Source organism: Nothoprocta perdicaria, unplaced genomic scaffold (assembly GCF_003342845.1).
Source record: "Nothoprocta perdicaria isolate Ctin4 unplaced genomic scaffold, notPer1 scaffold_176, whole genome shotgun sequence".
Lineage (NCBI taxonomy): Eukaryota > Metazoa > Chordata > Aves > Tinamiformes > Tinamidae > Nothoprocta > Nothoprocta perdicaria.
Genome location: NW_020454938.1, coordinates 1,334,184 through 1,359,664, shown reverse-complemented (window position 1 = coordinate 1,359,664; position 25,481 = coordinate 1,334,184). Strand labels below are relative to the sequence as shown.

Here is a 25,481-nt window from a genome sequence, read left to right as displayed (position 1 = left end):
TTATGAGGTGTTTAGCTATGGCCCCACTGCTCTGCACATCAGCAAAGTGTCAGTTAATGCTGCAGCTGCTTGAAAACAAGGCTCAAAGTGACTTCAGTCACCCAAGATGATTGGATGTGAAAATGTTTCCTTTTGAACGAAATACACTGAGCACAATAGACACTTTTTTTTTTAAAGTCTTTGACTATGTTGAAATAAGTGGTGAAAAACTAGGTTTTTGAATGGGATAAATGCAATTGAGTTTGGCGCTGGTTGGAACTACCTTAGTAATAGTGACAACAGAAAGATTTGATATATATGTCTTAAAAAAAAACCTAAGTCTTTCTGTAGATGCATGTACGATCTAACTTTTGCACATCTGTTCAACTCATTTTCTTATTCATTGCTGATATTTTTCTCGTAGACCCTTCCTAAAATCCTGGATAAAGTGGCCCCAGCGTTTGTCATGAATAGCTGCAGCTTCCTGGTGGAGAAGTCCCGGGAGTCGACGGCGCGGGTGGTGGCGTGGCAGGAAATGGGTGTTCTGAGGAGCTACACCATGGAGAGCACCTACTGCGGCTGCAGCCACGGCCTCTACAAAGTGAGTAAAWCTTTTACCCTATATGAAGTTTTTTCTAACATACGTCTTTCTAACACGAGTTTAGAAATGTGAGATGATGACTGTTGTCTGACTGCTTAGCTTCATCTGCTTTCTCTAGATCCCCTACAGCGTGTGTGTAACACTGCTGCTTAATTCTTCCTCCATTAAGTCTTTCCTGCTCTTTGGCCTTCAGTGCCAGGGCAATAGGGTCCTTTCTCTGAGGTCTCATTCAGTAGTGAAAGAAACTCTCTTCTTGGAGAGCGTGGTGAGGGATGTCATAATGACAGTGAAGCCACTGAGTTGTAACATTGCAAAGAGCAAATATGATTTAGAATATCACTTTTTTTTTTGCATAAGGAAGAGTTCCCTTGAAATTCATGAGTCAAATTTATTCATTTTTATTGTGTTAAGATAAGCAAATATTCTRAGTAGCCTCATATCATCTGTTCTACTTAAAACTTTGGGGTCTAGCACTGTGTAGATGAGCTGCATTCACACACATTTCAAGGGAATACCCCAACACTGGTGTATAACAGATTTATAGCTACAGCTCCTTGGGGTTACCATGATGTGGCTTCGTTTATTTGATATTTCTATGTTACATATTGCAGTCTTACTGCTGACAGGGGATTTTCATTAAACCATTGGGAAATAAAGTCATCATATAAGTCGTAGACTGTGTTACTAACAACAGTGGCAGCTGCAGCACGTGTATTCCTCTGCTTGCTTAGTGTTTACCCCGCAAGGACAGTGTAAATAAGAGGCTCTGTGACACTGAGTCGTATAAAACACTATTAAGGGATGATGATAGCGTTATTGTTTTAGTGAACTCTGAGGCTCCATGGCTCTTAAACAAGGATGCTCTTCTTCTCCCTGCCCCCTTATGTTCTGTATGCACTTCCATTAAACTCCCTGAAATAACCTTGTTCAAAAGAATGTGTCAGATCTGTCAGTTTGCTCATAGACTTCAAACAACAGCATCCACCATCAAATAACTTTAAGATGAAAGAGCATTCTAGGTAAAGTTATGGAGATGAATGCTGTCCTTATGTTTTCCTTGCACAAAATCAGTCAGTTGGGTGGATTTTTTTTTTTATTTATTTATTTTTTTTATTTTTCTTTTTTGGTCTTCTCTCCTTTTTTAAGGAGTAGTCCCAAGCTAGCAGGCTGCCCTGGCAATACCTCATTGTGCCACAGGAGAGAAATTGCTCTTGTTGCTGTTGCTGAAACTACTTTTTGCTGATTCCAGATGAATCTGGTAACTCCAATTGGGAGACATAATGATAGAGCTAAAGAAAGTAGTGTTTTGAGATAATGCAGGACATTTGCCCTTCTGAGGGCATTCACTGTGTAATAAAAATGTCCCTGCATGTGATACTGACATCTCTGAGTTTGTTTTACGTTAATCAACGTGCGTGCTAGTGGCAGCAAGCTCCTTGGTCAAGGCTAGCTGCACCTGAGCGTGCACCTGGCTAAATTTGAGTCTACCTTTGAGGATCTTTCTTCTGGAGTAGCTTGTTAATTAAAGCTAGCTATATAAAGTTCATTTTGATGGCTCTGCGTGAGCTCGAGGTGTACCTTGAACAGCTTGAATCAGCTTCCAGGCTCTGTGGGAAGGACTGTACTTTGGGTGAACACTTCAGAGCCATCTGTTTGAGGTCTCCTAGCCCTTTTAAGCACACAGGATGAACTCCAGTAAATGTATTTAGCTGATCATAGCTTTCCATTTGCTATGAAACGGTGAGTTTTGTCTGTTCCTTTCCCAAGCCTGTTGCTTCTGCTGAACGGCTTCCACGTTCCACCTCCTTTTTTGCATTGAGGGGCAATCCTTGCCTGTGCAGCACTAATGAGCAGTTATGGATCCTAAAACACTCTAAGGAAAGAGCCATTATTATAATAATTAATAGACATTCAAATGATTCTTTTTGCAAGCTCTATACTAATCCTTTTACTTCTCTATGTAGTGTAGTCAGGAAGTACTCAGCTCCTGTTTTAACTATTTTTTTGCAATACATGCATCGATTCCAAGACAGGAAAGGGAAGGAAAAAACACAAAAGAGTTTGAAGTAGGAGAATGTAATTGCCCAGAGCAGTAGGACTAATGCTCCCTGCTCCTGAGTGTGCTAATGGTCAGTAAAGAAGTTTGAGCTCTGAAGCAGTTCTGAAATGTCTGTTGAAAATGATTTCTGTTTGATGAAAAGCTGAGACCTACTTGGATCTTGAGGTCATTATTCTGAGGCGGTCTTTTTAATTTATTCTTTACCAGTATTAATCTTAATGATGGAGGACTCTTTACATACAACTGTGAGGGATCATCTCTTTCATCCACTGTAAGCAAGTAAAGGCCTTCTGCAGTTTCTCTGGTTCAGACAGCTTTAAAGTATTTTCAGTTGTTTTCCCAAGTATACGAAGTATCTGATTAGACCCAGAAGTTGCCTCTGAGGAGAGTTGAGAGCAATACTCGGGCAGTCCATGTCAGTATCCTGGACTAGGATCTCTCTATTTACTTGTATTACTAGGTTTGCATTCACATTTAGCTACGGGTAAAACCACCTTCTGAGTTAGGTGCAACTGTTCTCCCTCTAGGTGTTATATCCTGGATCTTTTCTGGACAAGCACACACATTTATTTTAATGCTTTTATACACTGAAGGATAGTGCTAGCAGTAGAGAGGATTTAAAACCCCAAATTTTACACAGCAGCCTCTCACAAGTCCAGCACTGTTGAGTAAATCAGTGGTCAAACTTCTAATAGTATTGCACAGCAATCCCTGATCCGAGTCCTCGGCTTCATTCCTGGTTGTAAGCGCCGAAACTAATCCATTCCAGTGGCTGTTTTGCTGACTGCAGGCACTGATGTGATGCTCCCAGTTGCACAGAGCACTCCCTAGCACATCAGCTGAGGAGTTTGCAAAGACTCCAGTAAGGGCAAGAAAGCCTTGCAGAGGCTGCAGCGAAGGTGACTGTGCAGGGCACAAGGCTGGCCATGAACCCGCTCTTGCCAAAGAGCCAGTGCCGGGGAAGAGCTGAGATAAAGTAGAACCTGGTGTTTCTGGCAGCGAGTCCATGAAAGTCTTTGCTAAATATCTTCCAGGGGATGTAACCTGTGTTAGACTGACATTTAAAGACTTGTGTTGCATTTTTAAAACAGTTCAATAAGTGAAAAATGACACAGGACTCTTGCTAGTGATATGTAAATGGGAAACAAGAGTGACCCCAGCCTCATTTAAAAGTCATTTGATTTTAAATGGGAGAAAGAGARGGGGAAAAAAAATAGCTTATCTCTGTCAAATCTCCCTGTCTGTGTGATCAATGGAAATGCAATAAACCAGCTGCCCTTAAGGAAGAGAAACATAAAACTAAAGAAACTATTGATCTTATCTGAGGTTTTATTCAACCTAAGGAAGAAGAAAAGAGCGAGGGGGAAAATATCCAAACTTTTTTTCATTTTTTTCTAGATTGCCCAATTGAGTCTTACAGGAGCCGTGTCTCCATTTGAAAGGTTTGAAAGTTGCTAAAAACAAAGCAGTGAATTTCCGCAGGGAATTCTTCCTCCTTCCTCAGCCAGTTTACAGCTCCTATGGTCAAAACAGAAAACAGTCAGAAAAAGAAGCTGCTCATCATTTCTGTGCCACTGTGAAGGATGTCTGTGACTTTTTTCCCCCCATGGAACAGTTTGCTATGTGACTTCTATTGCTGCTTCTCTTTGGGGGGATGTTGAGGGCTTTTCTCGTCTATAGCCTGTAGGAGACTGCAAGGCTGCACTGCAGGAAGCTGTATTCTACTTGTGAGGGTACAATCACAGCCCCAAAAGAAATCACGTCTCCAGTGACACATTTTGACACCTTTTTGAGTTTGTCGTTCATTTTTATATTGTATATTTGCATATATAATGATTATTATATTTGCATATGAATATCTTTGCTGCTACTGGGCTATTCAGTACCATAGCATGTGGTGACAGGTTAGGCTGTTACCTCGTTCTTCTCTATTTCTTGATATATAGCCTATTAATTAAGAACTTTGTGTAGAGTGTTGCACTGAGCTCTTCAGTTCAGTAGCTGCATCTATCATCCTGCAAGTTACTATCTTGTGAATCGTGATATACAGTTGAGTTCCAAGCCACTATATCTTGATGCTGTAGCGGCTAAAATACGACTTTGTGCTGTGTGATTACATGCTGTGTTGGAAAAGTGTTTTACTTGGCATGCTTGCCTGGTGGAGAGGATGTAGCACTAATGGAAATAGATTTTAACTCCTTGCTTCAAAGGGATTATAGAAAAYGGGGACTAACAAATGAGTTTTAAAATTATTGCAGATGTCTTGACAGTGCCCTTTGAAGGAGATATTACCAGTGATATGGATCCCTCTTTGAAGAAAGCCTTTGGGAGAGCTGAGGGAGAGAGATCTTTTTTTTTCAGTCCAATCTAAGATTTCTAAGTCTGAGAAACGGAATACCCCTGATTTTTTTCCTCATAGTTCATGAGGGGAAAAGCCTTCTCCTTGCTGAGATGATGGTGGTAGAGAGAACAGCATTGAACAGAGTGGGGTAAAGTTTGTAAGAGTCTTCTGGTAGTCSTTCAAAATGTCTTTGTTAGGAGGAGGGTTTCAGGGTGATTTTACCCAGAAMCAGTGCAATGTTGTAAGGGTTTCCTCCGTCATAAGTCTAGCCGCTCAGCTCGGTGAGTGATGAAACTAAGTAGAAATGGGTGAACTGTGAACAAAGCATGTGAAAGAGACGCTTTCTAAAAAAAAAAAAAGACTTAAGTCATGATTTGTTCCTGTATTGTATCTTCTCCAATCACTTACGTCATTATAAAGTTGAGGTGAAAGGTTGCCTGATCAGAATAGCAGCTGCAGGCAGGGTAGGACTAGGCCAGAATAACTGGCAAAAAGCATGGCTTGGGTAATCATTTGGAACAGGATTTCTATAAATTGCACCCATAATAAATAGACTACTTGGCCCTAAAGGTACTGTGCACTATCTGCCCAGAAAATGAGGATATAATATGAGGAATGCAGCTTGTGTCCTGCAGTTTCAAAACAAAAGTCTTCTAAATCTTCTAAAACTATAACTATTGGCCCTATTTTTTTTAGGGGTGTCCTTAAGTGCTGAGTAAAAGGACCAAGCTGGTGTCATGTGCATCAGACACAGCATCAGAGCCTGATGGAGCCCTGCATCCCAGCCCCTCGCACAGCTTCCGTCATGATGAAAGTTAGTCTAATAAAGTCAAAGAATTGATCTTATGCATTCCCTTTAGCCTGGCCTGCCCAGGCTAGATTGCTCTAAATAAGTGATGAAATGGTGARTTACTGCGGAAATGTGGCAGAAGTAAAGCAGTATGCCAAGATGAACGTGTTTGCTCCTTGTAGTACCTCAGAGGTGGATTTCTGCCCTGATTTCACCTGCTTCTGTCTGAATTAGCCAAACTGTTCCTAACATGCTGCTCATTCAGTGAATTATAATGCTATTTCTTTATGATGCCTTTAGGTAATGAAAGATCTTCATCTTCCTTATTACTGGAGATAACTTACTAAATTGCCATGAGGACTTTTGGGGTAGAATTTATTTGTATGTAATTCTAGCTATTAATTAACAGCCAGAAATTGAGTTGTTTTAATGGTGTTTTCAGGTCACATGACCTTGTTTCTCTTCACCACCACAATGTGCCTCGTTCATTTAATTGGAAAGCTGGTGCACAAACTTACAAATAATTAATTTAAATTTGTCCTCTTGTCAGTGTTCAGCCACCAACAGAATTGGTTTTAGCAATATTCTTGCCACTAAGCACAATTGATAAATACTTTTAGGAAGAAAATATATAGATAAGGGACATATTCTATACTTTCTAGTATGCAGTTGCAGAAAATGTTTGATGCCTTTGCAGCTGTGGCTGAGGCTTTTCMGTGTTTCTAATTTCTCTTGTCCCACAGATCTTGCACTTTTCCTAAACACGGGTGAATCTCTGAAGCATTCAAAAGTTTTGTTCCAAAAAATCACCTCTAAGATGTGTTTAGCTGACCCTTTGTGGTCTTGGAAACCTCATCCAAAAGCAGATGCTGAGAATACAAAAGAATGCTTTTTCTTCTGATAGTTCTACTTCCAGTTTAGGTCCAAAGTGGCTCAAATTAGAAGCAGCTGTAACTTTGAGAATAGAACAGGGGAAAAAAAAATAGTACTGTGATAGTAATCTAAGGACCGAAGGTTCAAATCAAGGGTTTTGTTTGTTCTGTTTTCCTTGGGACTTAAGATTTGCATTTTATTTTTATTTTTCTGCTTCTCTTGTTTTTAACTCCTTTATTCGATTGATGTTTCCATTTGTAAGATTTTGTAGTTGTATATGTTRGACTTGCAGGCCTCACAACTATTTAAGGATAAGAGAGAGATTCTGAGCAGGCAAASCAGGAGATCATGGACATTTGTCTGTCCTGAGGAGCTGGTAGGTCTTGTATGATCTGCAGCAAGGTTTTTCACCTTTAGGTATTTGTTAGAATTTTATAATATTACTGGAATAGGAAGTAAAGAATATGCTGAATGCCAAACTAAAACTTGTCGGTAGAACTATCCTGGTTGGTCCTGTTTTTCTTGATGGGTGCTAAAACAGCTGTATTACGGTAAGGATGGCCAAAGCCATGCAAGATGTAAATACCATCTSTTTCCCAAAGTCCAGGATGTGCTGTATATACTGTACATACTGTAGTATGTACCAATTTTTGACAAAGGTATTTAGTATTATTGTATTGAAAGGCTGCTGATATTTATGTAAAACTCTGTAAGAAAGACGGCAGTTCAAACTTCCATACTGTCTTCCTGTTTTCTGACCCAATCCATAGTTAGTTCAGCCTTGTTATTTTGGAAGAGAGGATCACTTTCTTCTCATCATTTCTAGAGAAGATTCTGGATTTTTTTTTAATCCCCTTTCATAAGGGCTATCATTACCAATTTCATACCTGTTTACTGACAGAAATGTGTGTGATCAAGGTGTTCTRTTGGGAACTCTTTGCTGCTTTTCCACTATTTGCCAAAGTGCAGCTATTCTGTGAATGAATCTGGAAAAACAGTGGTCTCTTAAGCCAAGACACTGAGTTTTTGCTGYTTTATAAACAAACAACTGTTTTCTCAGGGTGACCGAATAATTTCTTACCTCTTTCAAGAAGTCAATAGAGGGGTAGTYGCCTGCCAAAAGCTGTGCACGAGTCCATCTGTTGAGGTGTCCCATGGACACTGCCTTAGAACACGTCTTGGAGAAAGGCTTCCCCAGCACCTGCTGCAGTGGATTTTTGCTGTCACTCAGGCCATCTGCTTTCCCGTTCCCGTGTTGAAAGATTCAGACGTTAGAGGGCTGGGATACGTTCCATTGTGGTTTAACTCGCATCATTACTGGATATGGAGGAGATTGACCCTAAGAAAAATGGTCACCTTTAGCTTCCCTGTCCTCAAAGGACTTGGGAAGCAATAAAACCCAACAGTGGGATTGGCAGAAGGGGAACAACTTTTTAATCTTCCTTGCTATTGGAAGGGATATGTATATACATCATCCCTAAGGCATGATGTATTTGGAAAATTTAGGTATTTTTGACCTGGGGAAATTATTTCTCCATAGATATTGGGCCACCTGTATCCTGGATTTGCTAGGTTCAGTGGTGTTACATCAGGACAGATTTGTACAGTGAGCTTTGGAGAGAAATTCCACAGACAAGTTTGGAAGGAAGACGGAGTAATCGGTGCACTGGGAATAACTTGTGGATGTGTTCCCTCCCTCCTAGACCCTGCTTGCAAAGAAACAGGAGTGCCTTTTCCAGCACTGTTACCAACAGCTAAACTGTCCGGAGAGGAACACAATTTTATGGTTAACCGTGCACCAGTATASGCTATTGTAGTTATGAACATCCAGTTAAAGGATATGGGAATGTCTGTCTGGAAGGGCATTATCACAGTGGGTGATTTTTAGCATCAACATCAAATGGAGCTTGAGGCACCTCTGGTGAGCACCAAGCACGGGAGGAAAGATTGYAACCAACTCCCATAACACTAGTTTTTAACTTGGTATATAATCCTGTTCCAGCRTTCCTAGGCATATCCCACTCCTATACTTCGCTTTTGACTGCAGCATTCTCATCCATGAGCGATCTGTCTTGCCTGTGTGAAAATCAGCAGTGTTAATGGTGCCAAAATGAGTGGTTAARATATCGATTACCAAAGCAACGTAATGATTAGGCTGAAACCACCACACTTGATTGTTTTGTGGCTTGCAGCCACATAACCTCTGTTTGCTGGGTCTGATTGTATTGAATCAAATCAGCTAGTCCTGTATGGGAATGTTCCTCAGGCATCCCAAGGTGGTGCTTCCAGCTTTTCTGCTCTGGGCAGCTGTATTTGTGGTGTTGCTTGCCCCAAGACTTGACTGGACTGCTTTTTTTTTTTTTGATGATCAACCTCCAACCATCCCCACAAGACCTTTTTTTCTACCAGGGATTCTGTGTGTGATTTACTGAATGACTCAATGTAGAACATGAGATGTCTAAGTCGTAACAGAGGAGATATAAAGTGAGGTCGCCGGAGTAGCCTGGAGCTGATGTTAATCTTCCTGTAATCCTAGAACTGTTGGTGAGAAGTGGAATAAGCTAAAAGAAAGACAGAAACMGAGTTTACAGGGATATCTGGAGTCACAGAGGAAGAATCTCTCCTCTGTGGCTTTACGTTCTAGAGTGAGGTACAAACCAAAGCAATTCTAGCTACTAAGAGCCTACAGCTCAAGAGCTATCTCATGCCACTGCAGGTGTGGACCTTTCTGTAGTTTCCTACTTCCAAATAAAGATACTACATTGTAAATCTGCAGAAGCTAAAGATAATACTAGCATAAAGGGGAATAGACAAAAGGCTGTAGGTAGATGAACGTTGGATCTTAGAACCGGATTGAGGACACTGAGTCTTTCAAGTCATCTTTCTCCTCTCGCTTAGTCATTCAAGCTAGGAAGTGATATTCAAATTGTGGCTTGGCGGAAAAATTGCTGTTACATCCTGGCCCCGTTTTTGTTAGTATTACCAAAGGAGAAAACCTGAGCTACAGAGAAGTGAAAACTCAGCTGACTTCACTGCCTTCTGGAATTAATTTCAAAACTCATACTAGGGAGAATCTTAGCAACAGGAGGAAAAAGAGGAAGCGAGAACCTAAGTATAAAGAGCCTGGTGTAATCAGCAGCCTTTTGGCAGAAGCTGCATGCCTTGAATCAGCTCCTTTGTGTCTCCTGGTGATAGGTTATTGGGTGTCAACTGGTTCTGCAAGTGGGGAATAGGTCCCCTGCCATCTGGTTAAATTGCAGTACAATAGAAATGATGTCAGGGATGAGATCAGAATAGATCTGATTGTGCAGTCCTGGGAACTACCCAGCTGTGTTGAGATGCCTGGATGTACAATAACAAATCATGTGCCCCCTTTTTGGCCCACCCTTTCTTGTCAATACCTATTTGGAAGATATTTCTTGACTCTGTTGTCAACCTCTTCTGCATGGGGCTCAGTCTTTGAAGTGCTTGTTCCATCAAGTGCCTACAACTTCCTGCATCCCTTTGACTTTTCCAGTTGGCAGATTTTTTCTTTTTGTTATTGTTTTGACATCATTGGAAAGTGAATAGAAACAATGGGCTTGTGTAGGGACATAAATACTATAAATTCTGTTGTCTTATTGTGACTGAATGGCTCCTTCCAGGTGTACTGGTTCTCCTGGCTTTCAAGTCAGTGTTGCCAAGCACAGAAGTCAAACCCTCTTGTGTAAAGCCSTAAGGCTGCAAATTAGTAATCAGTTGTGGTCAGGCTGATTTCTGAATTTATGGTCTAGGTTAAGATCTTGTTTGGCTCTGGATATGGATCTGTAAGAGCTTCAGCTACTTCCACAATACAAATTATTAAGCCAAATGGGGAAACTATAGAAGACATAGTGAAGCAAATTAGACACTTAAATATTATTTATAACTTGCTAATATGTAGGTATTAATGGTAACACAAAAGGAACAATTGCATTCACACGCACATATGATTTTTAAGGATGAAAGGTTTCGTTTGAAGCCTACAAAGTAATCCTGAATGGCATGACCTTGAATGTTAGTGGGAATGCATTCTGCTAAAGAAAGAAAAAAAAAAACCTCTTTGGAAGGGTAAAGAATAAGAGAAAAAAAAGGGAGAAATATTCCTAATGAAAAACTGCAGTATTTTGATAATGTCCCTTTAAGTGTCCAAATATCATTTCACATCATCCTTTCAAGTTTTCTGTGGAATTACAGCAGCTAGCTTTTTGATTTCTGATGTCTCTCTTGCTTGTTAATCTGGCCCCGTGTGGATTTGTTGTACAAATCTATTTGGCAGCTGAAAATTGCCCTTTGATGAAGCTCATAGTCTAGTCATGAACTCCTCAGGCATGGAGAATAAGAACTGGGAAACAGCAAAAACACAGGCTAAAGGAGCCAGGTTTGTGTTTCACTCTGTATGGGTTTTAGAAGCATCTAAGTTTCAAAGTCTTTCACACATGGGATTTTCTACGGAGGTTGATTTTGCTCATCTTAAGATCACAACATTTGCTATGCTGGATCAGACCATTGGTCCATATAATCAGGTACCTTGTCTCGTACAGAAGCGAGTTCCTCATGGCTCAGAAGAGACCAAAACTTGCCTGTAAAGCAATGACTCAGTTGCGCCAAGACACAGAAGGGAAATAATCCTCCCAGTCCGACCTGCTCCCCCTCCGTTTCATACACTGCAGCATGAGATTTGATTAGCGTTAGCACAACCTTGAACCAAGACACTTTCCTCTGCGACCACTCTGTTCCTCTGCCTGTTTTTGTATCCTTGTAAGACAAACTTTGCAGAGCTGCAATAGTTTTTACTCTGTCTAATCTACCAGCTCCCATGCATACCATCCTTATTCCTCTAGATTCTAACCCTGGATCCCCTGGTTTATTCTCCTCTCCAATCAAAGAAGATAATCTAATCATTCTCCCCAACCCCAAAATCTGTAAATATGCCTTTTCCACCTAATTCTGTTCTCTTTTTGTCTCTTTCCTTGTTATTTTCCCAGCCRAGATTTCCTTTCACATGTGCTAAGATCCTGTCCTAATTATATTATCTTTCCTCCTTGTTTTCTTTCTACCAAAATACTTTTTCCACTTCCTATGTGCTTCCTACGTGTTATTCCTTGCTATGTGTTATTCCTATGTGCTAGGAATAACTATCCTCTCCATGCTGCTTCTGCTGGAAAAAAAAATTAGGCTCTGAAAATAGAATTTTAGTAACATCTTGGTTGTGTTTAGCAGCTAAAGGGGACTGTTAGTTCATATGGTTTGACCTCTTAGATATTATAAGCCTTTGGGCTTCACTCAAGCACCCTTGTGCTAAGCTTGATAACTTGTATTTTTGAAGTAGGTTTTGTAACAACAACAAAAAATTAAAATATCTGTAGTGGATCTGAGGACATCACATGATGAGGAGCCATCTGTTTCCCTGGTATTTTGTTCTGGGGTCAGTAATTGTTAAATATTATTGCCATAGGCTAATTTGAATTCATCTGCCTGCTCTTTTCAGCTGTGGTGGTGGTATGTTCTTCCACTAGTTTAAAAAACTTAGTGCCTTGCTGTTTATTCCTTTAGAGGTACTTATACATTGCAACCAAGTTATCTTTCGGTCTTTTTTGATACTTAGACTGAATTCTTCAATAGTTTGTCTACATCAGAATATGCAGGCGAGAGCCTCTGAATTAGCTGAAGCTGAGAGTGSGGAGTCCTGTGCTAAACCACATTAAGCCACATGTCAACACTCTGAAGCAGAAGTAAGGTGACCTTAATTAAATTTGGCTTAACTCATTTCCAAAGTAAATTAAGTCAAACTGAATTGCAGATGCTTAAACTCTGAGTAACAGAGTATATATGCTTTGGTATATGATGAATATATTCTTATAGAATAAGTATGTGCTTATATGAGATGATCTCTAAAGCTGATATGCCCAGCAGTATTGTTCTGTAGGGAATATGGAGACGTATATGGCTTATCTTTAGGTAAGATTCTACATTGCGTACTGTACATGGATAATGAAGAATAAACTGCTCTAATCTGCCTTGGATATGTCATGTTCTTATTTTTCTCCAAGGAAGAAAGCGATTTTTCTGATGCATGTACTGCCAGCTGATGGCAGGTATCTGAGAGTAGATAGGGAGATAAAGTTGAGCATGGTACAGGACCTAAGGAGTTGCAGATGGAGGTAAATCAGAAATTATTTGTACATATACTGTATGCGGGGTAGAATCTGACATGAGGAAGCTGAAGACAGTAGAAACCTAAAAAGGTTTTGGTTACTCACAGAGGGGAGAGAGAGAGAATTGAGGCTTTTTTTTGTGTGTGTGAATTCTTCTCAGATACTTAGTATTGCAGCTACTACAGTATAGAAAATTAGGAGACTGTGTTTGAATACCTTTTGATGTGAAAGAAGAAATCATCAAGCATTGTTTTCAACCGATCATTTGTCATAAGCGACTTCCACGTAGGAAAAAATGATAGAGAGAAATGTAACATGATAATGTGTTGTCTGCCTGGAGCGAAAATACAAAATAGAAAGACAAGTTTGCATGATGCAGGTGGAAACGTGTCAGAGAAACATTTGGAATGGCACATCTTAGGATACTTACAGGTTCTTAGTAAAAAAAAAAGAGAGAAAAATCTTGATATTTTCAGAGAAATTTTTAAAGCTATACAGGAAAGAAGGCAGAAAAGGAAATGATTGACTGTGTAACCAAYGTGAATCAAAAGACTTTCATTTAGGGGGAGAATTGAGCCACTTTCTGGGGGACACCATATTGGTGAGGGGCTTTGCATGTGGGAGGAAATGTGATAATCATCTCTAGGTGAACAAAAATGCTGAAATTTCAAAAAAAACTTAAAAAATATATGCTGTTCAACCTTGGATAGCTTGTTATGAAGAAATTGAACCAATGTGGATAAAAATGCAAAGGGAATGTATTTCTCAGCTGCTTCTGTGTCGGTGCTAAGTATCTGAGTAACAAGCAAGATTAATTGAAAGACCTAGTAGATGTAATTTAATGTAATTGGCCTCRGTGAAACAAGGTAGGAGATATACATGTTTGGAATTTCAAAATCTCGAAGTCCATGTCTATCCCACTTGGGAAGGACAGAGTATTAAACGTGCAGTTTTGGTGGGGGGAAAGGCAGTGTTACATGATGGTAGTTTAGTGGTGCTTTAGGTCTATGTATTACAGGCACAGTGGCAAAGACTAGAAAACAACTCCAAAGCTCTGAATTAAACTAGAAAAKGGGATGAGCTCCCTCTTAAATACTTTTATTCAGTTTACAAAAACTAAATGTAGTTTAATAGCAGTTTGGGTGTTGTATACCTGACATCTTATGCCGGCAGTAGTAAATACTATTTAGATATTTGAACATTGCAAATGATCATTATCTTACACAAAAGATGGCTGTACCTTGCATAATTCTATTTTGGACTTCATTATCCTGAATGGAAAAGATAAACTAACCTTTGGTGTGGAAGCTTGTGGTTACCTAGACACCAGTGATCATGACCTAATTACATTTAATAGGGGTAGAGGACAGTCTTCCTAATAATGTGTGTGCACATATTTTTTTTTTTTCTTTGTTGATAAGCAGTGATTTTCTATGGCTAAAGAAATACTATAAACAAAAATGATCAGAAAAGGGGGATGGAATAGAAAAGGGAGGAAAAAAAAAGGCAGTTAAAAAAAAAAAAAAAAACAAAAACGGAGTGCTTTAAAGGGTTTTATTATATGTCCAAAAAGCCACAAATCCATAATCAAGAGTGAGAATGTCTTTAGTTAAAATCTGTCTTGGGTTAGTGGCAGAGAGAAGGCAGTAATTAGAGCACAGAGGACAATGAATCATAATATTGATGAAAAACATACATGATTGATTATAGTGAGACAGATTTTTGTTATTTCAGTCTCGCTTTCCCGTTTGTTGGCACTAATTGTTTACTAGTATGCAGAGTGTAATGAGTAAACAACAGTAGAGGTCATTTACCTAAACGATGCTGATGAAAATGATCTTCTGAGGGGTAATAGCAGAGATTTATTCTCCCTGAAAAAAGGAGAAAAGCACCAGCTAATGTAACATAGTCAATTGATACGGGAAGCTAAAGACATAAGTAGAAGATCATGATAGTCAACACCAAGGACRGTAAGAAAGGATTTTGTATAATAACTGGAAATCATAGATGAACTCCCAAGAAAAGCAAAGCACCAATACGCAGAGTTGTAGAAAGCAATTTTAGTTGTCTTTGAAAATTTCTGAAATTTCAGATAATGCCCCCATTTTGCACTGAGGTAAAAACATGATCTTTTAAAGGTACTGGCAAAAATKGAAAAATAGCTGATCTCAGAATATTGTGTTCATTATCTTCTTTTGAACTAGAGAAGACTCGGATTGCAGCCTACCTGATATGGCAGACTTGTTCTCATRTATTTTATGTAAATAATAAAATATTCCTTGATCCAGAAAGAGGCCACTTCTACRCTTGAGAAGTAAGGTTGCTCACCTAAACAGTCCCAGTCTAATTTACTTTTCTAATGAATATTTAATTGTTCATACAAAATGGTAAAACTTTAGCTGAAAAGAGTATCTTTCTTGTGGGGTTTAATCAGAAATTTCACTGAAGAGCTGAGCAACTCTTCCTGAGAAGTCATTTCAAATCTGTTGTGCTTCTGCAAACAACTTGTGGCWTAGATGAAAAAATAACAACAACTTTCTCAGGAGATTGTTCAGCTGTGTTCACCTCTTCTTGGCTTCTGGAATATGGCATAAATTTTCCATTCAGGATTATGGGAATAATGCTTCACAGCTTCACGAGAACATTGCATCAAAGATTTATTCAAAGCAACAATGTAAAAAAACAGTGTTTTTTTTTAGTAAGTTTGGAAAAAATATTGCAAATGAGTTTGAGAAAGTAGTACAGCTAAGCACAACCAGGGATACAAATGCCAGAAACCTGGTGCAGTTCAAAGCAGCTTATTCCTGCTGGAGATCACTTATTTATTTATCAAATACAATTAAAATCTCTCCCTCTCTCTTGCTCTGTATATATAGTTTTATTTTTGCAGTGTGATCAGCAGGGCAGTTTGCATCTCAGTGCAGGATATTCTTTTTATTGTCATTCCTCTAAATGCTGACAGTCAGCAGACCGCAAGTCTGAGAAACTTGTTCATCTGGGAGAGGGAGTGGTAGTTTATAAAATGATTTTATTTTGTACAGTAATTCAAAGCTGAGTGAGGACAGCACTTATTTTGAAATGCTAACTCTACACAGAAACTTGAGGAGAAATCTAGCATTTCCAATGTATTTACTTTRCTACTTTTTTTCTATTAAATCATCTTCAATCTATTTTTTTATTGCCTTCCTCATAATTTTCGTTCCAGCTGTGAGAACTAATAGGTCTGGATCTATCATGTGGGCTGGGGAGAAGGGCTGTGCAGTCATGTTGTGATGGCCCAGAGCGTGAACGCCTCGCTGGCTGGCGACGAGGATGAGCGGAGACAGCCCTGAAGGACAGTGGTAGCCACCCCTGAGTAACCCGCTCGCAACCTTCAGCCGTCCTGCGCCCAAGCGAACAGGCAGCTGGAGGTGACGCTGTAGATTATGCGGCTAAGATGAGCCCTGTGTCCGTACGTGTGTGTTCCGGTGGGATTTTCTGGTCCCTGCAGCCAGGCGGCCCACAGGGATTTTGCAGTAGGCAGTTGGACGCTGATTTCCAATGACCTTTAAGGGCCGCCCTTTAGTCTTTTCTAGTGAGCGGAAAATGAAATAAATGGGATCTGAGAACAGAGCTTAGGCTGGCTCTGAAAAAGCGACAGAAAGGTCACGTTTCTGATCAAGTCAGTATGTTTGGTGATTGGAAAGGCTTCCTGGGGTCAAAGTGTTCAAGTTTTTTGGGACACAAGCACCCCCTCGTTCCCCCACGTGCACTGAAGTGGCTTGATTCTTTTTTTTTTTTCCCTGGTTGATGAAATCTGTGCAAATGTTGCATAGACCAGATACCTGCAGCTAGCCAGCAAAGCTGCTTCTCTGGTTTTGCATATTCAGACCTCACAGATACTTACCAGGTCCCTTGATTTGTATACCCTGAAGTACGGCTTGTGCTGGGGACTGATGTTAAATGTCAGCTTTGAAAATGGGCCTTGTCACCACTGATGCAAAATTCACTCCTGTGGTTAATTTAGCGAGAGAGATTGGCAGGCATCATACATTTATTAAACAACCATAATTATTTTAATGCCAGTCTCTGCTCAGGAGAGAATCAGACTGGGAATAATAGGATGTGTTCATAATGCAGAAGTAAGATCTTTAAATAGAGATACAGTGAGAAAGTCAGTATTTTAAGAGCAAGGCAAAGTTGTCCATTAAGACTGAGTAGCTCAGGGATGTTCAGATTCTCGTCGTTCAAGTGATGTCGTGGGCTGTGATGAAGGAACATGGTTAGTACTGATGTCAGAGTTGAGGAATACCCATTGGGCTGCTCTAGATATTGCAGGATAGGTTAAGATATGTTGGGAGAGGTACTAAATTGCACTTCAGGTGTTTATGTATGTTAGTTTAACCTTAAGTCAACTAAGCACCCTGACAACTTTAAAAGTAACTTGCTGTCCCTGAAACACGTTTAGTGTCATGCTGCCTCCTTTGCAAGATAGGATATCTAGCTGTTTGTGTGATTCTGAACATGTTAAATATCCTTATGTGAATAAGAATGTTGTTCAGATTTAGGAAACAGACTCACTGGCTCCTTTCTGGATTTTCTCATGTAATGTTGTTATTTCAGGCAAATGGCCCAACGTATTGCCCTGTTTGATTACACTGATATCCTGTGAATAAAGCAGAAATTTTCTGGAACAGAGGCAGCTCTGCTCAATTGGTTGCAGGAGGGACAAATGTCTTTACTGGATTCAGTAGCATCTGTCTGCTTCTTATGCTGACACAGTGTCCACCTCTTCTCCTCTGCATACTGATGTCCCGTATCTGTAGTCAGCTTGTCTGTCAGTATAAAGAGGGAGAGCGAAGTTGACAGTGTTGGATTGAAGGGCTGTAAGTGGTTATTGATTCCCAGGATTCTTGCATTCCTAGAGGTGTGGAGGTCAGGAAGGGGGAGGATTTGAGTACACAGCTATGCTCTGTATAAGCCTGCTAGTATCCAGTGATGCGTAGTCGGTAACGGGATGTACATAATTGTGCTTTTGATGCGGATTTATGTAGCGTTGTGCCTAAATGTGTGCTTATATGCACCCTAGAGGGTATGTTCACAAGTAAGAAGTTGTGTGCAAGGCAGTGTCTGTTTTTCTCTGCTTATATGTAGATGAAAGATGTTATTTGCTTCAGTATTTACTACTTTAAATATATGTATGCATGTATTGTGTATGTGTGTGTATATATATGTGTGTGTGCGTGTGTATATATATATATTTGCACACAACAGTGTATAGGGTAACTTGTGGGTCTACCCTGGGACAGATGCAGTTAAAATGARGGTGGACGCAGCTGGAATGAGGATGGCTTGTGCAGCATCCTGTGTGCCACAACTGCTAGTACTGATAGGGCAGGAGGAAGGCAGGGATACRTAGCCCTTACCTTTCCTGCTAAATCCATCCTTCTTATGTAGCCTATCTGTGGGTGTCTATAGTAGCCTGCAAAGGCAACTGATWTCTGAATGAAAACAGAGAATAAAACATACACAGTATGATATCTCTGTTCGCAGGGTAAAAAAAATCACACTTCCTGGGTGACCTTTTAGTAARTGCAGAGCTTGGGATATCTGTCCTTCTATTTCTTTTTATATTGGTAACTAATTAGGATGGAGGGGACCACAGTGAAGCCTGTAGAAGTACCGCCCTGTGCTGTGTGATGTGGTTGTCTTGGTGGACTACCATCTGCAGAGGTAGACCCCCTTTAAGGACTCTTGACCCATCTGACTTGGAGATGCTCGGTCCCATATGGGTATATAAGTGGTGGCCTGCTGTTCATCACTTTGGTACTTACTCCTTTTGGGCAAATACTTGATCACAGGGTGTTTGGCTGCTATTTTATTCTCTACTTCGACTGATGCASTGTGAATAATATATCTTCTCTAAGAGCATTGCTGGGAATGGGACAAAAGTATTTCTTTTTCTCTTTGGAATAGTCTTTTGTGGTGCTCTCTGGGAGTGAAAAAACTTGGGCACATTTCTGAATTTGTGAGAGGGTGCTTAGAAAAGGAGCAGCCTGAAAGAGATAAGCTTCATTGTAATACAGATTTGAATTAGTATCTGCTCACACTTCCCAAGAATAAGAAGCACGTGGCATTTCTCAGCCTGTTTAGAGTATAATGATAGCCCATAATCCAGATGGAGTTTAAGGTCAGGCTGGTTCTCCTAGGGCACCTGGTTGAATAAATGAAGGTAGAATTTGGAAAAGTAATTTATTTTGTGAGCATTGAAAAATAGATATTTCAATTCTAGAGGTGCTTCATCAAATACCTCTCTTTCTGGTCAGTTCTACTAACTTTTCTTGAGATTGTACAACCATTGGAAACTGATTTGAACATGAGATCTCATAATTCCTCACCTAAAATCTAAACCAGAAAAACCCTAAGGGTAGAAGGAGTAATTGATAGTCTACTCCTTGAGATGGTAGTTACYAAAAGTTCACCCATGTTTCTATATGATGCTACAGTTTGTGCAAAAAACAAGCACCCCCCCCCAAAAAAAAACCCCAACCAACAACAAAAAAAATCCTTCATTGTGTAAGAGGAAAAAAAAAAAAAAACAAATTGCAGCATTCAGTCTCCACAGATGTTCAGAATTGGTGCCCCTGATGTGGAAGGGCAGAGTGCAGGGGTGCAGGAGGGGGACGTATGGACAGAGCAGTGTCAGCAGCGCGTTGCAGCGCTGCGTTAAGGCTACCCATGACCAGAGCCCACATAATCCATCTCTTTACGACAAGTGTACTGTGTTCACACAGAGTCAGAGAAATGGAGAAGAATGAGGTATATCTTTTGCAAATTGTTTGCAAATCATTTTTGATTTTCATTATGAGTCTGGAAGACGTTGTCTGGTAGTACCTCTCAGCCTGACTCTATGTGGAGGGGTTTAATTTTTATGTTTCCATTTACTCATTTTTATTGTATTGTTTCCTAGTCTGCTACTGAATAAATCCATGTTATGCTGAAGTAAAAGCCTGGGAAACAGAACAATTCTGTGCTATTCCTCTATTTATTATGGGTGACAAATATTACTGTATTTAATGAATTCACTTATAAAGGACTGAGATCTGCATTGAGTTCTTGTATTCTACTATTGTAATTCTAATTGCTAGAAATTATTAAACATGATGCTMATAAATGCATGAACAACATGGGCACAATTTATGGGAGAAACAGATATGAATTTGGGTGTTTTTCATTTAACTATCTGCCTGTACTTTCCTGAATCTCACATTAAGAGAGTATTTTGATGGACTGTTTCTCTGCAGTTACATGTTTCAGTGTGGGAAATGTGCTAGTTCAGTGCACATCCTCTGACACCTTCATGAGCAAAAATGTACCCAAGGATGTGCACTGGTGTGTCTAGTGAACGTACAATTTTGCTTATGTGCTTATAAGAGTTCTGCTTGGTACTGGTACCTTAGAAACGCATCCCTGTGCATCTGTGATTGAGTATATGTATGCACATAAAAATACAAGCATATCTAAAAAGTAGTGCATATCAAAGCTCTGAAATAGGAGATGATACCATGTATAAAATACTGCTAGGTTCCCCACTGCGTTATTTGTTCAACCTTAATCATTTTATGATGAAAGGGCATGAGGTGTTTGTTTGGGAAGGAAAAGCCACCAATATAACAAATGTGTGAAGTTATCTGTGGCAGGTAACAGATCATGAGTCAGAAACAGAGAACTTCTGTGCCATTTTTCCCCACTGATCATGAGATGTGACTTCTGTTAATAGCAGCTAATGGAGTGCTTTTTTTTCCCTTTCTTTCTTCCTTCAGAGCATTGTGTGTAAGAGTTTAGCAGAAAGGCTGTTCCTGAAAGCCATGCCTAGCATTTTCTCTACTAACACCTAGTTCTTGCCTTTAGTCTCTGAACATTAGACTTGCCAAAAATARCCCAGAAACAGTTCTTCTCACTAGAACCAGTGTTTGCTAGCCATAGCTAGGGAAGAAGAAAAGCTGTCTGTTTATGTAGTAGATTCTGATGTGAATTCTCTGTGTTGACTTCAACAAAAATGAGCTTGGCAGCTAGAGTTACAGGGTTAATTTGATTTGGGGAAAACTTTTTGACCAAATTCAAATATGATGGTTGAGAAGATTGAGAAAGTGTCAGTCAAGTGAGACCAGAAAAGTGGGTCTTAACCTAGAAGTGCCCTGAGCTGCTGTGAGCTCCGTGCCGAGGTGTGTGGGAGCACATGAGGCAGGCGTGGATTGGTTCAGTTTTTCCACCAGTGTCCATCTCTGACCCACCGGTGACCATGGAACAGTGGTTAGCATGTGGTGAAGCAGAGCAGACTGGCTCTGTGAGCCATTAATTGCAGTACTGGTATCAAACCCTGCAGCTCGAGGTTGTGATGGCCTAGGGCTGAGGCCCAGTGTCCTGGGGCAGGTCTGTAGCCACAGGGCAGGCAGAAGGTCAGGCCGGGAGGTCGGTCCAGGGCCTTGGTTGGAGGAGCCATGGCCAGCATGGCTGCAACTCGGMCATTGCTGGAGCAGGCCTGTCCCTGCTGGGCTGGGAGGGACAAAACTGCCCTGGACTGGTTCTGTAATGGGATGGGAAAAGCAGCCTGCCAGCCACAGCTGGGCCCAGTCAGAGGCCATGCGGAGCCCCAGGTGAAGCCTATTTAAGAAGGGCGGTAACGCCCAAAGGGGGAGGCSAGAAGGGGGCACAGGAGAAAAGAAATGGAGGCAGCAGTGGGGAGAGACTGGTGTGCAGAGCCGAGCGCCTGCTCCGCCATCGCCTGCCCGCAGCGCGTGTGGTGAGCGCAGAGATGAAGGCAGAGGAGAGGGGCTGGGGTGGGGGGCAGTTGTTGAGCCTGGAGAAGGGGGGAGGATGGGTGTCTTCCCTAAGTGTATGTCTCTTGTTTGTTCATGTTCCAATCAATAATTGAATGTTAATTGGCAGTAGATAAAATTTACCTGAAAAAGGGTGGAAAAGGGGATGTTTGTGGGGAGATTGCAGTGACTTTGGGACTCTGGAAGGAGCCTTGGCTCCAGTGCTGGCCTTTGCGCAGCAGTGGGAGATGTGCCCCTGTTCCCTGCAGCGAGGGTAGGTGCAAACTGTGTGAACAGCCTGAGAGGAGCCAAGACTAGGCCGGTCCTGTCCCAAACCCCGGTGGTCTGGAGTGGGGAACCAAGGGCGCAGTCTTGTGGCCCCCCTGCAGATGAGGGTGCTCCCAGCAGGGCTCTGCGGATGCTCAGACTGCCTGGCCGAGCTGGAGAGGCTGCTGATCACCTCTCGGAGCACATGGCTGCTGGTGGGTCCTAGCAGGTGCTTGGCGTGAGAGCCAGGCCCTTGGTGAGCAGCCTGCAGCTAGTCATGCTGAAGGGGTGAAACCAAAAGCTGGTTCTTGGATCTCCCCAGGTGGGAGCAGCCAGACAGCTGAGAGTGATTGTCCAKCAGGTGACACCTGGAGGGGAGAGAGGACTGCAGCAAAGTCAACATGGAGAGCTTCCAGGCTGCTCTAATTGCAGTCATTAAACCTACACAAAGGGAGTGCTGCACCCTGCTGTGTGAACGTTCAAACATTATTTACTCAAAATCAGGTTAAAGAAATGCAGGACACGATGGCCTCTGCCTCAGGGAGATGCAKTTGCAGCAACTTTGTCTGGGAAAGTGGAGCTGCTGGAGATGAGTTTGAGAGAAGTCACAAGGAAGCCCAGGCCTGAGCTGAAAGGAGGCTCCTGCATTGGAGGCCCCAGGTGAGGCTAAGAAGGGCCTGCTGGTGCTCTCAGGGTCCTGATGGTCTGATTCATTTCACCATTATGTCTGGATATTCTCCATCTCTGTTCCTCATCAGAATTTTCAAACGACTGCCAAAAAATAAACCTTAGAAAATCTATTCCAAATTTTATACCAGGCTTGGGGAACACCTGACATGGAGTCACGTATTTGCAGACTTCAGATCCAGCTGGTTGTACTTGGCAGATGTGTTAGTTGTTCGTATGAAACTTGTGACTTAAGATATTAATTTACAACTTCTCAACTGGCTAAAATCATGGCAGGGAATCTAATACACAGGTATAAGCCACTGGCACTTTATTTTGACCTTGTTAAGGAACAAAGCCTAAGGAGTTGTGTTTTTGGCTTGGGAGGCAAAAATAGATTCAGGTTCTCAGTTACGTTAATAGCAGTTATCCTGATGGGGGTAGAAACCTTTCCACGTTGCATCCATTACGATCTGTGAATGCTGCTGCTGTCTCCTGGGCTCAGATATCTTTGGAGCTCACTTAGCTATCGTGTTTGAGTATGTTTCATACGTTGCTGTTGCTTTTTTGTGGTTAAAAAAAAACCCTTTTAGACAGCTCTTTTGAGACGTAGCTTTTTTTTTTTTTTTTTTTTTTTTTTTTTTTTTTTTTTTTTTTTTTTTTTTTTTTCAGACCTTCTTAGTTCTTATTTATTCTTGTTCTCGTTTAATAGCCAGAGTTTTTTCTCCTGCTGTAAGTATGGAAGGATTCCAGATTAATACCTTCAAACAGTCTGGGTTCTCTCTCCATTTCTGGCAGTGCCTATGACTACTCGCTCTCCTCTATTTGATTCAATCTCCCTGTTTGCCACTTGCAGTAACCCTCTTCTATCTACTAGAGGATATCCTGCAGTTAATTGAAGTATGTATCTAAGTGGCTTTAGCATGCAGGCTGAAAGTCACCAGGGACAAAGCTCTTACTAGGGTAGGAATAAAGGTCAGGCCCTTGCTGACATGGTTGTCTTGATTAATTACTACACTAATGTCTATACTCCACTTCAGCAAATATAATTTGACCTCATCTTTGGTTTTGTTCATTTTTTGGTGGCTAAGCTCCAGGAGACCTGATGAGGAGTGTTGTAAAAATAGGGGGAAAACACTGGTTCTCTCCATCTTTCTGCTCAACTGGTCGTACACACTCTACTCTCCCTYGTGTGAGGGCTTTGCAGAAAGGTCCCCTGAACAGTTCAAGGCTCCTCCCTGGTTTMCAGGAAAATGCTTCTTGATTAGGGATGTGAAGAGTGCTATCTGATTAGTTGAACTATTACTTAGTGATTAAAGGAGTGACTAAATTTCTTAGTATTTCCGATGCTGCTTTGGGCCGCAGTGGTTCAGGACAACCGCTTCTGAACACTGATGCTCTTGGGGGCACTTTGGGGATCACTGCTGACATGAAAGGAGGATTTAGCAGGGCTTGGAGAGGAGCAGAAGGAAGAGTGGGTGAATGTGTGGAGTGAAGCCCRGTGAACCGAGCTGTCCACGGACAGCAAGGGGGAAGTTTCCCTGCAGGTTGCTACCTAAAGGGAAATCAAAGAAATGAAGAAAATCTCTCCTTGTCTCCTATTCAACCCTTAGTTCTGGTCTGTTGTATTTTCTATTCCCTTGTGATTACGCYCGTGTATCAGTCAGGTGTTGTTTTCTGCTTGGGTTGGGAATGTTCCCTAAAGCTCTTTTCAGTGCACAATACTCTCGTTCTCTTTCCCAGGCCAATTTCCGAGTGAATTTTGGCAGATTACACAAGTGCAGAATGTTTACCGTCCTGTCTTACATCATCATTTTCTTGTATCATTTATTTTTCTTTTGACAGGTTTTTAACAGTCTAATATGCATCAGAGGTTGAAGCGCATTACCATAATACAGTGCCTTGTGGGTAATCCCATGCAAACAGTTCTGTGGAAAGTCATGCAAAATTATGTTCTTCCGAAAAAATAAAAAAAGGGGGGGGGACACAAAACAAAAGGTTTCTTTTTGTTTGTGCTTTGGATTTCAGAGCAGCTGCCAGAGGCAAAGGTTTAAATTTTGTTTGACATTCAGAGTCATACGCAGTGATGCTCCTCCCCACAGGACACAGTGCTAAAAGGAGGGAGTCTGCACTGCAGTGAATTTTCTATATACGTCTCTGATGTTTAATGTTTAGTTTTATAGCATTACTATAATATTAGTCTTTTCAGCGGAAAAATCTGTGTGTTTGTCAGGATGGGCAAACTCAGAAGAAACGTCTATTGTTGATTTTTCTGACTCCGTTATACCAACCTCTTCAGGAAACGTCAACTTTTGGATGAACTTAAAGCTCATCAAATACCTTTTGGAGGTAGCAGATCTCATTGTGTGTTGTTTTCATATACTTTTTTTTCCTCTCTCGTTAGTTCCCTGTTACTGAGGTCAGTTTCTTGGAGACTGGCTACTTTGTTCTTCCTAAAGCTTATGCACTTCCCCAAGCTGAAAAAGTAATCCTTTTTTGGCAGAACACTTGATTGGTGCAGAAATTATCACACTGTTGCAAACAGAGAATTGCTATTTCCASTGGAAATCATAAATGTAGGTTGAAAAGGACTCCCAAGTAAAATACAGGTTGAAGAGGACTCCTAAGGAAAGTACAGCTTACCCTTATGCACMTTTTCCCAGGTAGTACAGCTGCAAGATGAGAAGTCCCAAAAGCTCCGGATCTGGTGGCCGTATCATCTCTGCTGGGAAGGGTTTGCGTGCTTTGCTGTGAATGGTCAATAGGTGTTCAGAGACTCAGTGACTTGTATTTTATTCTTGCATGGCCTGTGTGAATTCTCACCTGAGGCTCTAGGAAGTAGAGCATTGATTCGCTACAGTGCRTTTGCTTCCTGTTGGTCTCTGAAAAACCCCAAGCAGAGATCTCTAATGCAGAACAGGGGGATATGTA

The 25,481-nt window shown here is 41.1% G+C and overlaps 1 protein-coding gene across 1 annotated transcript in view; it reads left to right on the top strand.

Moving 5' to 3' along the window:
* Window positions 1-25,481, top strand: part of AGBL1 (ATP/GTP binding protein like 1) — a 226,126-nt gene that overhangs the window by 115,778 nt on the left and 84,867 nt on the right. Inside the window, exon 20 of the mRNA XM_026036318.1 lies at window positions 404-580. Coding sequence (XP_025892103.1) covers window positions 404-580 — 177 coding nt within the window. The remainder of the gene's footprint in view (window positions 1-403; window positions 581-25,481) is intronic.